Raw genomic sequence first — 13,567 nt, 5'->3', positions numbered from 1 at the left:
TAGAACATAAAACAGGTCCCATCAAGTAGCCATGCCTCATCCACTGTAATGTAAAGCATAAAGTTTGATTGAACACGGGCCCAAACCGATCCCTCGCACACTTCATCTATCACTGGGCCTCACTGAGAACGCATGTCTCAGGGGAGCTAGCCAGTTCATCTCGTGGAGCCATCTCTATTGACCTCAGCTGTCCGCTGTCCCTGTAAAACAAACAGCCATCTGTAAAAAGCATCCTGACAAAATATTTACAGGTCCCATCAAGTAGCCGTGCCTCATCCACTGTAATGTAAAGCATAAAGTTTGATTGAACACGGGCCCAAACCGATCCCTCGCACACTTCTTCTATCACTGGGCCTCACTGAGAACGCATGTCTCAGGGGAGCTAGCCAGTTCATCTCATGGAGCCATCTCTATTGACCTCAGCTGTCGCTGTAAAACAAACAGCCATCTGTAAAAAGCATCCTGACAAAATATTTACTGTGAATGACAAATGAGCAGGGGGGGGTTGTTTTTGGCTGACCAAAGAAGAGCCTATGCACAGTTAACTACCATTAAGTGGGGTTGACAAAACTGAAAACTGAAATAGAAGCTTTCTGGATGTCTATTGATTGAAACTGATGTATAATTGGGAAATAAGAGGATAGGTGGCAAAAAAGATGATCTGATGACTGATAGAACAGAGGTTCTCAAGCTTGAGGTCACAACCCCATGTGTCACCATTTTTTATGGCATATTTAAAAAAAAATACATAAAATACATTTTGTATTTTTTTGTCCATTTTTTAGTTTAGTCCATCTAATTTTCTAGAGTATTCTTTAAACGTAACAAAATTCACTGGTAGATATGCATTTAAAACAGGGAAAACTGACCAAAGCTCCAGGCATGACGAAGCGGATATCGTCCTCTTTTGGAAGGCCAAACAAAGCAGTTTCGCTTTCACAGTGAAACACACAGCATCTCCACAACATGGCGGCGGTGGTAACAACAATACTACAGCGAGAATAAAAGTTACGCCTTCTTTCTTTGCGTGAACATTTAGGCGGTGTTATGCAAATCTTCCCACACAGTGACGTAGACATGTGGGGGCGTGTTTAAACGAGGCATTTTAGGAGGGCGTGGACGAGTCTTGGTTTGTACTTCTAATTCGTGACCGGCATTTTGTTTTGTTCTCTCTCCACATTCATCACTAATCATGCAACGAATACGTGCTGCGTCATCCATTTTTCTTACAAAAACACATGGATTCGCTACAAGGGGCCTTTATTCATCCCCCGGAGCTGTGTGAAATATAACTCCGACTGGATTCGTCTGAAAGAAGAAAGTCATATACACCTAGGATGCCTCGAGGGTGAGTAACACACAAGCTGATTTTCATTTTTGGGTGAACTAACCCTTTAAAGTGCCCCTATTATGGTCAACATGAAACATTAGCATATTGCCCGCCCACTTGTTGGTCTTTTCGAGTTGGTCTGAATGAAAATGCAAATTCATCCTTTGCCACTATGTGCCGCTTTTGGAGTGGTAAAAATAGCGGTTTCCCCGGTAACGCTGTACACAAAGCAGTACTGCGCTCACAGGCATTACAGGCATGATGAAATGAAAATGAGACCAATAGGACCAATCACCGCAGATTAGCGTCACACAAAGGAGGGGTTTGGAAAAATGAATCGTTGAGTGAATCGATTGGGAGTGGTTGACCAAGTAAGGTAAAAAATAAATGCAAATTATAAGACAATGAAAGTGTTTTTTGACCTTGCATGCATGTCAACCTGTAGTTGGCGACTCCCAAAACCAAAATATGAACCTTTCATAACCCATAATAGGGGCACTTTAAATGCATTTCTTCAAAGCTGAACTCTCATAACACAAGATGTTTGAAATATCATTATCAATTGAATAATCATGTCAATAAAAAAAAACTGCTAAATGGTAAAATATAAAATGTGTTGTTATTCTGCTATCCTAATGTACTTAAAATTCTGTTACGTGACTGAGCTGAATTAGGCCACAAGAATTTTGGAACAGATTAATATATATGTATAATGCAAGCATATAAAAATACAAAAGATGTACTTTGGTTGCGTAAGACAAGTAAAGACTTGCATAGCCTATATCGACTTGACATAGCCTATGCAAATTACTCACCCAACCTCAAAAATTTTTGAAAACTGCTTTATGTTTGAAAGTTGATGACAGGCCATTTTCTTTTCATGTTTACGAGAGTTGACAAGTAGCCGGTAAACCTGACCGGCAAAAAAAGCGATTGAACTTTAAAAACATACACCAGCGTGCAGCTTCGGCGTTGACTGGAGGAGGGCTGACTGGGTGTGATGTGATCTGTATGAGGTAATGGCGGGAAAAGGTAGTGAGGTAGTTTTTACGACCCTGGCTCGTGCCTCCCCTGCCTCCAGCTGACACTATCGCAGTCTAATGAGAATAAATGTGATTCCAGCCCCGAGATGTCAGGCAGCCTGCACCTTCTTGCACGCGTCTGCCGCTGCTAGTTTCTCTAGGAGGAGTGTGTGTTTAGGGAGTGGAGCGTATACGCTGTTGATCAAATGACCGCCAGTAAATCAAATCATTATGATGTCCCCCAAGAGAAAAACACAGGCTTCCATTCCCTTTTTTTTAAAGGAAGACGTCACCCTCTCTCGACTGTCCCCTTGAAGAGACAAGTAATGAAAGGAAAGGAGAGCGGATGGGGGGGTTAACAGTTGTCCGTACGTAGGCTATACAGTGACCCTGAGGCTTCGTTTTAAATGATTTGCACTGGGCAGAGAGAGCAAAAATTCTGCCTGACTTCACCCGTTCGGTAACGTGCCAAAGTCACCCAGTGATGATGACGTCATAAAGGATGATGTAATCCAAGAATTCCAGACTAGTCCTCGTGCCTATTTTCAGAATCAGAAAACTTTTCCAAACGAGTAGCACTAGGGTGGGGAAAAAATCCTAATCCCTCAATTAGAACTGATAAATTAAGTTAGATGCCAAAAGCGGTTGATTTGACAATGAGTGAAAGCAATGAAAATATTCATGGAAACCACGAATAGGTTTGTGCTATTATAAACGGGGCTACAACCTTGAATACTATAGCATTACACACTGGAAATTATTGTTGATATTTTTTTCTATTATGTCTTGGAATGCAAAGTATATGTATTTGAACTTCTATAATATTGTATATATTGCATGCAACATTATATAATATTTGGAGCAACTCACCTAGTCAAATTATTTTAAGTGCAATTTACATGGGCAATAATGCTAAATTTTGATTATGAAATAAACAGTTTTCAAATATCCATGCATCCATTTTTATAATCCTTGCTAAATATATAGTCTATATAATGTATTGCAGTACAAACATTCTAAATATAAAATAGTTTACACATTTCTTTTATTTTTAAAGAGTTTTACACAACATTTTAAGGGATTGTTCAGCCCAAAATGGAAATTCGGTCATCATTTATTCACCCTCATTCTAAACATAAGTGGGGTCAATTGGGGTCATTCTTTAAAGTAACTTCCTTTGTGTTTCTAAAGAAAAAAAAACTCAAAGGTTTGGAACGACATGAGGGTGAATAAAATGATGACAGATTTTTCATTTTTGGGTGAACTACTCCTTGAATGTGTTAGCTGCACAATTAAGTTAATGTAAAATAAATAAATAACTCAACAAATAAATAACCATAACTGTCTTGAATTCAACAGTCCCCAAGACCTGAAACAAAGCTGACTGTTAAAGTGTAAATGTGGGTGTGTTTTTTGTGGGTATAAAGGAAGCTCTCACTCACCTCTGTCCTGAGGCTAACCCTCCCACTCACCCACCTCAGTAAGCATGATCCTAATTCAAACCATGTGCCTCCAAATTGAAAACATGGATTCAAAATGGAGTATTTGCTTTTTCACTGACTAATGTTTCCCAGGAGACACCTTCAGCCGGTCCAAATGTGTCAGAAAGAGGGACAAGGGGCAATGTTGAGTGTTCATAAGCCTTCAGTTAAATGCTCTAGCATGATCTTAAGTGAACACAGCACTGCACATACATGGAGTGTGTTAGAATCTGATCCAGGACGATTTCTGACATGAAGGCTTAATTTCAGAGCAGTCACCTGAGTGCTGGTGTACGCAATATAAACTGTGAGATAAATTATCTTCGAACATTTGTTGAGCCTGCGGGTGTGTGGTGTGTGTGTGTGTGAGACAGGCAGGGAGTGATTTGAGTTATAACGGCCAAACCCTAAGAAAATAATCCAAAAAGAGGATTGCTGTAACCTGATTTGCTTTCTTTACACTGCAATGGTCGAGAGAGGTGGAAAAATAAGTCATGGTTGTAAAAGCAGAACTTTGAACGGCATATGATAAACTTTACATTTATAAGATTGGTGTTCCAACACGCCTTGAATCACTTGCTCACACTGCCAATGAAGATCATACACTTAAAAATAAAGGTTCCTTTCCCTCTCTCTGAAAAAAAAAAAAGAAGAAGAAGAAAAAAAGTTGTCACTGGGCCGGTACCTTTTCAAAAGGTACTATAATGTACAATTTAGGTACTAATATGTACACTTTAGATGGTAATATGTACTTTTAAGTTTCTAATATGCACTCTTTAGGGGTAAATAAGGTACAAAGGTGCCACCCAAATGACAGCTTTTGTACCTTTTTTCTGAGAGTGTATTGGCATCTATGGTTGCTTGAAAACCTTTAACATTCAGGGAACCTTTCCATTCCACAAAAGGTTCTTTATAGTGGAAAAAAGGTTCTTTTAATTTAGAACATTTTCTTCACACTACAGAAAATGGTTCTTTAAGGACTGATCACTGAAAGGTTCTTTGGGAAACCAAAAATGGTTCTTCTATGGCATCACTGCTAAAAACTCCCTTTCAGAACCTTAATTTCTAAGAGTGATAGGGATTCTGCAAACAAAAACCCATGCAAAATTATCTTAACCTTTTCTTTATTTTTTTCCCTTCTATTAGAACCCGGGAAACTTTTCAAACCCTTCACAGGTGCTGAGCTCAAATTTAGTCTGTGGTTCAAAACAAGAGTTTACAGTCACAGCCTCTGGATTGTGGTCAGATTAGTCAGACAGTGATACATCTTGTAACCAGAATGAGGTTTATTGATGATGAAACCAGTTTTGAAGGCTCAATTGAATGCAAGACTCGTGAACAATAAGAAATAAAGAGATTCGGTGAAGTTTAATTGACTTATGAGATACTGATTGAAAGCTTGGTTTGATACTTCAAATTCACATTCCCAAGGTGATGCCATGGCAACCACAGAATGACCTCAGCACTGCATTACATCATATTCTCAAGCAGAGAAAAGGGTTCTTCCCTACGCTTGACTCACGCTGATAATGAATCTCAATTGTGCGACTATGACTGTGTCACTCGTTTTGCATTTTTAGTGCACTGCTTTTATAATGCAAATATGAAACCAATCACACACACACACACAGACAAGAAAAACTGTTGTTAATGTGTGACCCTGCACAGATGGAGTCAAGTCAGGGGCAAATAACTCTGAAAGCAGTTTACGGCTGCAGTTTAGACCCGATTTCATCCTAATCCCAATTGGAAAAAAACAGAGATCAGAGTTCAGAGTTCAGAATATCCATTCAAAAAGCTATTAACCTCAATAGCTATTAATTCAGTTTAAATTTCAAAAATGGGCTCATATTTAAAACCAGGAGCTTTGAATCTTTACCTCCCACTCAGACTCACATCCAATTCAGGGACCCCCAGTATAAAAAAAGGTACAGTTTATCAGTAACATTTTATAATAACTTTAACTAAGAACATTAACTGACATTATAGAATCATTACTTAGAAAGTTATAATAGTTAATAGTTAGAATATATGTCGTGAGAATTTAAGTTCTCTCTCTCTCTCTCTCTCTATATATATATAGGCCTATTGAAAACTGAGGATTTAGACTTTAGTCATTTTTTAACTGTTCCTTAAAACAACAACAAAAAAGTTCTGTAGCCACAAATCCCTCAATAAAACAATTAAAGAAGTGTTGTGATGACCCTTCGTGAGTCCAAGCAGAATAATGGCCATCAGTTTCCTGTTTTCTCATAATGACTGACTTACGCAAGAGTCAGAGGCCATTCTGATGGGAAACGAGCCCATAGTAATGGGAACATTACTATCACACTAATTTCAGAGAGAAAAACAAATGTGCTTTGAACTGAAGGTAAGACTTAAATCCACGACATTATATTCTTTCGAAGAAAAAAAAAGTCTGACGTCAAAAGAGAACCTTTTTAACTTACACACAAAGACCTTTTTATTATATAGTTCTAACCATCTATACTCTGGTGCTTTAAAGAACTCAGAAACAGAAATATATTTATGAACCATACAGTCAACTCAAACCAGAATAGTTTTCAAATTTGGTCTAAATCACTCAGTAAGGACTTTACATACTTTGGTAGAATATATTTGTTTGTTTGTTTTTTTCTTGCATAACAGGGTTAAATAGTCACAATTTGAGTAGAAACTGAAAAAAGGGACAAGATAAATGATTTGTCTCTCTGCCATGATGTAGAAAGTGTCCAAATGACATTAATTCTTGAGAGTTAATGGAATGTTTTATTATTTTTTTATGTAACAGGGTTACACACAAACATCCGAACTTTACAGTATACATATAAATTTGTTAATTTTAAATAATTTTACTATAATGACATATGATCTATTAGAATTTACATAACATCTTATAGATCTCACAGCAGAAAATTTGGAATTGGATTGGATGCCAAATTGGAGGTCAATGTATATATTATACAAAAATGGTTGTTGATAGCAAGAGGGTTCTTTGTAGCCGACACAACTGCAAAAAAACACTCAAGAACCTTTAGGAATGCGTAACCCTCAAAACCGGCTCCTAATCTCTCCTATTCCGCTTCTATGAAAACATCAAGCAAAGTCTGATTTAGCTTAAAGACATTGTACAATTATTGACTGATAATAAAGTATTAATAGTACAATAAATATCTACGATTGAAATCGAAGATTCAAAGTTAGGTAAGTATTAAATACAAGAGAGACATCGCTTTCTTTAAAAAAAAATTCACTGCAAAAACATCACACATCTCAAAACCACGAAACATACAAGTCACGAAGATTCTCCTGACTTCATTCAAGCCCATTTCATTTCAGCTGCAGGCCGTGATCGTGAGGTCCCACCACACCCTTCAGAGCCTATTTTAAGATTCTCAGAACTAAAAATAACTATTAATTCTGTTTCTTTAGTAGAGGGAGCATCAGGAAGGCTGAACGTGGGCACCCGGGTTTGATAAGATCACTCACGGATGCGTCACCCTCCTTCTGATTGGATAATGAATCATACATAGAGAGTGAAGTGTGCGGGAAAGCCCCGCTGTGAAACACAGTGGAGGTTCTATTCAGCGTGAGACTGAGCCCCGGAGATAGACATCTAGGGGCCGAGGACACCACACACACAGTGCTGGAGAGTAAGGGGTCATCATCCACCACCCACTCGCAGGGTGAGGTTTCACTCACTCACACACACACACACACACACACACACACACACACACTTCCAGTCAGTCCCCCCGCTCTCACAACCACCCCAGAGTCCTCATCTGGCTCTGCATCAGAGGAAAAATAAAGAGGGGAGAGATGAATAGAAAGAAAAAGAAGAGGGAACAACATGACCCCACAGGAATATACACATCATGTCTGCTGTATGACAGTCCATGAGAAAACGAAGGGCGAATTAGTGAAAGTCGAAAGAAAAAAAATGTTGATAAAGAATTTAAGATGATGAAGACCAGGGCAAGTTTCACAGATGGAACTGTCATAATGGCTGTATCTTGCTAAATGTAAGGCTTTAAATCACAGATTAAACCATAATGTCCAATGGTTTTGTATGCTGGTTTCAAACACCTATGTCCTAAAATTGGATAATTCATAAATGATGAAAAATTTGTGAACTAAAATTCCAATATCATATATTTGTTATACACTGATAGAAAAAGTCAAAAAAGCTGCCATGGCCAGTACAAAAAGTACAAAATTGGACCATTTAGGTAATAATATACACCCCTTAGGGACAAGTAAGTTACAGAAGTGTACCTTTTGAAAAGGTACTGCCCCAGTGACATATACACACGTATACGTATGTGTGTGTGTGTGTGTGTGTGTGATCAAAAATACAGTAAAACCGTTATATTCTGAAATATTACAGTTTAACTTTTCCATTTGAATATATTTCAAGCTGAATTTTCAGTCTTTGTTGTTGTGGAAAAATCAAAACAAGACAATCAAGCACACGTCAGGATAAATACATTTAAGACACAAGAATTCAATGTCAACAATGCCTCTCTTTTGCCCACATTGTTTTTTTTAAGACAAAGACACGGACCCCCAACAATGCTTGGCCTTCTCCTCTGGTCTTCTTCTCATACAACACTCATCCTTTTACTCATCTGTCTGGGTCTGCTCTCGCCATGTCCCAGGAAGTGACATAATACCCCAGCCATCCATCCTGCTAGACACTGTCTGCAGCCGCAGCGCTGGCTTCTCATTGGCCTGTCACGAGCCCACAGTAGTTCAACGCAGACCTCCACGAGCCTGGGGTTGCTGAGTTCAGTCGGTCTTGTGGAAGTAGATGCTAAACAACAGCAAACAACAACGTCATAAGGGACCAGCCTTAGGACACAAAATATCAAACACACTGCTCAGAATGTTTGTGATGGGCCTCAAAAAAGAATGAAGGTGTACTTACAAAATATGCATCTTACATGCGAAGTTTTGGAGGGAAAATAGAGAAAAATTTAATAAGAGATTAAATACTTTTGATAAGTAACTAGTTTGCAGTAGTATCTTTATATATATATAGTAAAAGCTGTTTATTTATTCAAATTATTAACCACTTGAGAAAATCTTTAGAAACTAGTAGAAAACCTCACCAAGGGGTTTCTAACATTTAAGGATATTACAAGGTAAAATGAGAAGTTTGAAGTTTTAACTGACTCAGCTGTTTTTAGTTCAGTTTTAAGTGGTCATCAACACTTCCTCTGTTGGATGGTAAATCTTAAATCTGAAAAACGTTTACTTGTGTTAATACTCACAAGTAAAGGATTCTTAGCAGCTTCACACATAAGCCAATTTAAGATGTGAATCAGATGCCATCTAATGGATTCTCCAAACTGAGTGATCTTGTGTCTGTCTGAGTGGTTTTGTGAAGTCACAGAGCACAAAAAAATGTGTGCATGGCATCCTCTACTGATCAGACTTGATATAGACAATCTCCGAAAGTCTATTCATCCTAAATGAGTGTTTCTTTTTGAACTTTTTGAATGAATTCCCCCTTTTGTCCAACACAATATAACATATTTCTTGTATTTCTGCTAATTGATCAAACTATAGGCTATCTGTTATGACAAAACTGTTTTTTTCCCCCAAAATTGGGATTACATTCAATTAATTTAAATGAATGAACCACAATTTAAGAACTGTGTCTTCTTCAGTAAACACAATAATTACGACCAAAGGTAGAAAAAAAGAAATGTAATCTAAGATTACATCTTGAGTTTGTGCTTTAGGTTTAATTTAAGTTTAGAATAATTTATTAATTTAAATACTTAAGTATCGCTTTTTTTATTTCTCCTCTTTCCTATTACTTGTTTCACTTCTGTTTCAGTTTTTATAACCATTTCTTACTATGTGTAAGTAAGTTGTTGTTTTTTAGCATGTGTGTTTGGCAGTGTTATTTTCTAGGATTACTGATAAACTACTGTCGTTTGATTTGTATTATTTGTATTTGTTATTTATTTTAATTTTAGTTACATTATGTCTGAATTTATTATGTCTGTATAGGTCTTTTATTAATTTTTTAGTTTTATTTAATTTGAGTTATTTTAATACTTCAACAAACTAAATGGAAATGAAATAATTTATGAATGTGTATGTACATATACAGTATATATGTATGTGTGTGTGGTTGTACATACATATGTAGTTGTTTTTTTGGTGTTTGGCTTAGTGTTATGTTCATCATTATCATACTCTTATTCATCATTAACTGAATCATTATTATACTCTTATACCTTTTGTTCTTTAATATTTTGAATTGTTTGTAGCTTTATTTTTTGTTTTTCATTTATATATTACGTTTTTAAATGTTGTTGTATGCATTTGTCTTTATTTTTAAAATGTGTATAGGTAGTATTTATAAAGTTTTAGCTTTTAGTTTTGGATTTGTTTTTAGTTGTTTTAATACTATTGCTTCTTGCTTCTGTTGTCCTCATTTGTAAGTCGCTTTGGATAAAAGCGTCTAATAAATGACTAAATAAAAAATAAAATAAAAAAATACTTAAAGTCCTTAATAATCCTGTCCTACATTTAGGTTTACCAGCTTGAAATTTTTAAATGTACATTACATAAAATAGTTATTCTGTAACAAATAATACAAGATTGCTTATAATTTAAGTTCTTCTTAACAGTCTTAAATTACTGTTCTAGACCTCAAAGCATCGGTTATTTTTAGTCTAAACCGTATATTTCATAATTTAAAACAACTTTCTTGTTATGAACATTTAGCATTTTTCATGTTTCTTTAAAATAAATACCACTTGAATTTATATTTTGTTCTACTTTGCCATTTTGTTTGATATGAAATTCTCTAATACGTTTTGGGCCAGAGCATCCCTGCTCATTCACATTAGACATCCAAAAACACTTGAATTATCTTCAGAAACTGGAGCATGACATGTTTATATTAGTAAAAAGCTGGTTTTGTGCACCATCTAGTGACAAGAGAGGATTCTACACATGCTACATTTGCACACACAGCAAAAGCGTATATTGATTTCGGAATGCTCAAACCTTGAATTCATAATCAGATGTTCAGGACTCAGTGTGTTTGTTGTAACACTGAAAATGATTTTATTTGGAATATAGTTACACTCTGATGTCATAACACTGGAATTCACATATACAAATGCATATCTTCACACACCCTCCCCCACCCAATTCACTCCTTAACACTTTCTTTTTAGCAGGTGACAGACGGCCACACCAGCCCATCCTGAGGTGTGACAGCCATCCCACCCGCTGAGCTGAGAGTGAATTCACCACCATCAGCTATTAGACTTGTTTTACCTGTAGTCAGCTGAGCACAGACGCATGATACTGGTATGTCGAGAGAATGTTGTTCTTAGGCTCGAGTACTGACAATTCTATGGCAAAACACTTCTCGTGAAGATCAACACCTTCAACCAGAATGTGAAGCATCATCACAATTATCAAAAATTATAGATGATTCACAGATAGTTCATGGCTTTTTATGTCTCCTTATAAAAAAGTCGTGTCTCCTTATTTAGATCTGCTTTATCTCCTCTAAGGTAGTTCCTTAGAATTCACAAAGTGATCTTCAGATATCAGGGAAGGAGTTAGAAAGCTCCCTCAGTTTGTGAGTTGTTTCAGTGGATGAGGGATTGTTTTCCTCTAGCACATATGCGAGTAGGTTACCCACAATAAGTCGAAGACAGTGCCGAAGTTCCCTCAAGTCTCTGTCTGAGTGAGAACCACTTTCTGCAATAGCCATTCTCAAGCATATGTTCTTCAGGTCAACACTGTCCTGAAAAGAGATTACACAAATATGGCTAATTAAAAAAAAGAGTTTCAAGTGTGCACATCCAACAGGCCAAAAGTTCAATGCGGGTGTTCAACCACAGAGTTGCATAAAGAAAGATCAAAGTTGGCACACCACAGCTCCAAAAGTATAAAAATATTTATTAATGTTCTCAACACAGGTGACGTTTCGAACCTAAAAGCTCTTCATAAGACTCAAAACGTCACCTGTGGTGAGAACATAAATAGTTTTATAATTTTGGAGCTGTGCTGTGCCAACTTTGATCTTCTTTTAATTAAAACAGAGCTCATAAATAAAATCACACGCAAACAAGGGCAAATTAGTTTAGCATCCACATACAGAACGGGACAAATGTTTGGAGACACTTCACTAAATATTTATTTTGTGTGCGTATATATTGATATATGGCTATAGATATGAATGGTTAAATCAAACTGGTTAGGAAAAAGCAGACAACACAAAAGAGTTCTGTTCCTAATGTTTACAACGCATCCCAGGACGCACCTGCAGAGCTGGTATCTAGACAAAAGAGTGGCTACTTTGAAGCTATATATATATATATATATATATATATATATAATTTATTTTTCATTTCACATCTAATTCCCATACTTACATTTGCGTTATTCGATAGTTTAAATCGCTTTTCCTATTAGACTAAAATGCTATTATATACAGTACAAATCCAACATAGGGTAATAAACGTGATAATTTCACAACTGAGACGTTACACACACAAAAGCTATCAAAAACATCTTACCTTACGTTTAAGCAATCTCCTTCCGTAAGACGCGTCTTTAATAAAGTCTTCCTCTATAGAAATGAGGCGCGTGAGAATCTCTAGCAGTCGCGTGAGGCAGCTCTCTCGCGCTCTCTCCGTGATCGTCTTCAGCCTGCGGGGCTTCTTCGTCAGATCGCCCGGACGAACGGCTTCTTTGCCGGCCGGAAAAGCACCTGAACACTGACCCTCGCCATCTCTATTACTGGTCGTCGCGTGAGCTAGCAGTTCATTGAGGATGTTTAAAGCGTCGATCTGATGTGTTAAAGAGCAGAGCCCCATGTCTGCTGCCACCTGGTCAAGGACAGATCGGCAGCGTTGAGCAGAGTCACTGTTGAGAAAGAGAGAAAGGGAGAGAGACGAGGCTCTGGTCGAAACAACGCGACAAACGACCGGTTTTAAGTGTTTTTTCGCTTGGACAAATGGTTTCGTTAACGACTTCCCCATTGTTTGTGTTTGGGATGGATGAGCGCTTGCTTACACATGCAAATATGATCTGATAGTCCTGCCTCCTCTATCGAGGTGCTCAGAAAAAGCAGTTAACTGAGATGTTAAAACGTTTTGAATAAACACAAAAAAAACAGAAACAGTTAGCATTTTAAAGCTTTCATTTATAATTTACTCTATTGGGGAAAAAAATTAAGCCTAAACTAAGTTTGCTGCCAGGTCAAGCAGGTTTTCAGAGTCCCCCCCCCAGCAGCACATTTGATGAATGTATTAAAGGGGTCATATGATGCGATTTCAATTTTTCCTTTCTCTTTGGAGTGTTACAAGCTCTTGGTGCATAATGTAGATCTGTAAAGTTACAAAGACTAAAGTCTCAAATCCAAAGATATTCTTTATAAAAGTTAAGAGTCAACCACACCTACAGCTGGTTCTAACACGCCCCCACATATCTACGTCACGATGTGGGAAGATTTGCATAACACCACCCAAATGTTCACGCAAAGAAAGGCGGCGTAACTTTTATTCTCTGTAGTTTTGCTGTTGTCGCCGCAGCCATGTCGTGAAGGCGCTGTGTGTTTCGTTGTGAAAGCAAAACTACTTTCTTTGGTCTTCCAAAAGAGGACGATATCCGCTTCGTCAGGCCTGGAGCTGATCCGTGCTGGTCGCTGAGGAAATACATCAACTTCGCGCTGTAGATCGCCGGATCGG

General features: G+C 37.4%; 1 protein-coding gene across 1 annotated transcript; it reads right to left on the bottom strand.

Moving 5' to 3' along the window:
• Positions 1–11,013: 11,013 nt before the first annotated feature.
• On the bottom strand, positions 11,014–12,816 carry LOC107692123 (deleted in lymphocytic leukemia 7). The gene is made up of 2 exons (XM_016491041.1): positions 12,395–12,816; positions 11,014–11,619 (listed from the first exon to the last, which is right to left on the bottom strand). The coding sequence occupies exons 1-2, from the start codon at positions 12,692–12,694 to the stop codon at positions 11,413–11,415; spliced, it is 507 nt and encodes a 168-aa protein (XP_016346527.1). The 5' UTR covers positions 12,695–12,816; the 3' UTR covers positions 11,014–11,412.
• Positions 12,817–13,567: the final 751 nt, after the last annotated feature.

This window comes from Sinocyclocheilus anshuiensis, unplaced genomic scaffold, assembly GCF_001515605.1.
Source record: "Sinocyclocheilus anshuiensis isolate Anshui unplaced genomic scaffold, SAMN03320099.WGS_v1.1 scaffold322, whole genome shotgun sequence".
In the NCBI taxonomy this organism is placed as follows: Eukaryota; Metazoa; Chordata; class Actinopteri; order Cypriniformes; family Cyprinidae; genus Sinocyclocheilus; species Sinocyclocheilus anshuiensis.
Note: the sequence above shows the minus strand (reverse complement) of the source record. Positions and strands in the feature narration are given on the sequence as shown.

Bases quoted from the DNA above. Each gene is read 5' to 3' on its own strand.
- LOC107692123 (XM_016491041.1), bottom strand. From the start codon at position 12,694: ATGGGGCTCTGCTCTTTAACACATCAGATCGACGCTTTAAACATCCTC. The intron at 11,620-12,394 runs GTAAGATGTTTT...ATCTCTTTTCAG, and splicing joins GGAGATTGCTTAAACGTAAG to GACAGTGTTGACCTGAAGAA.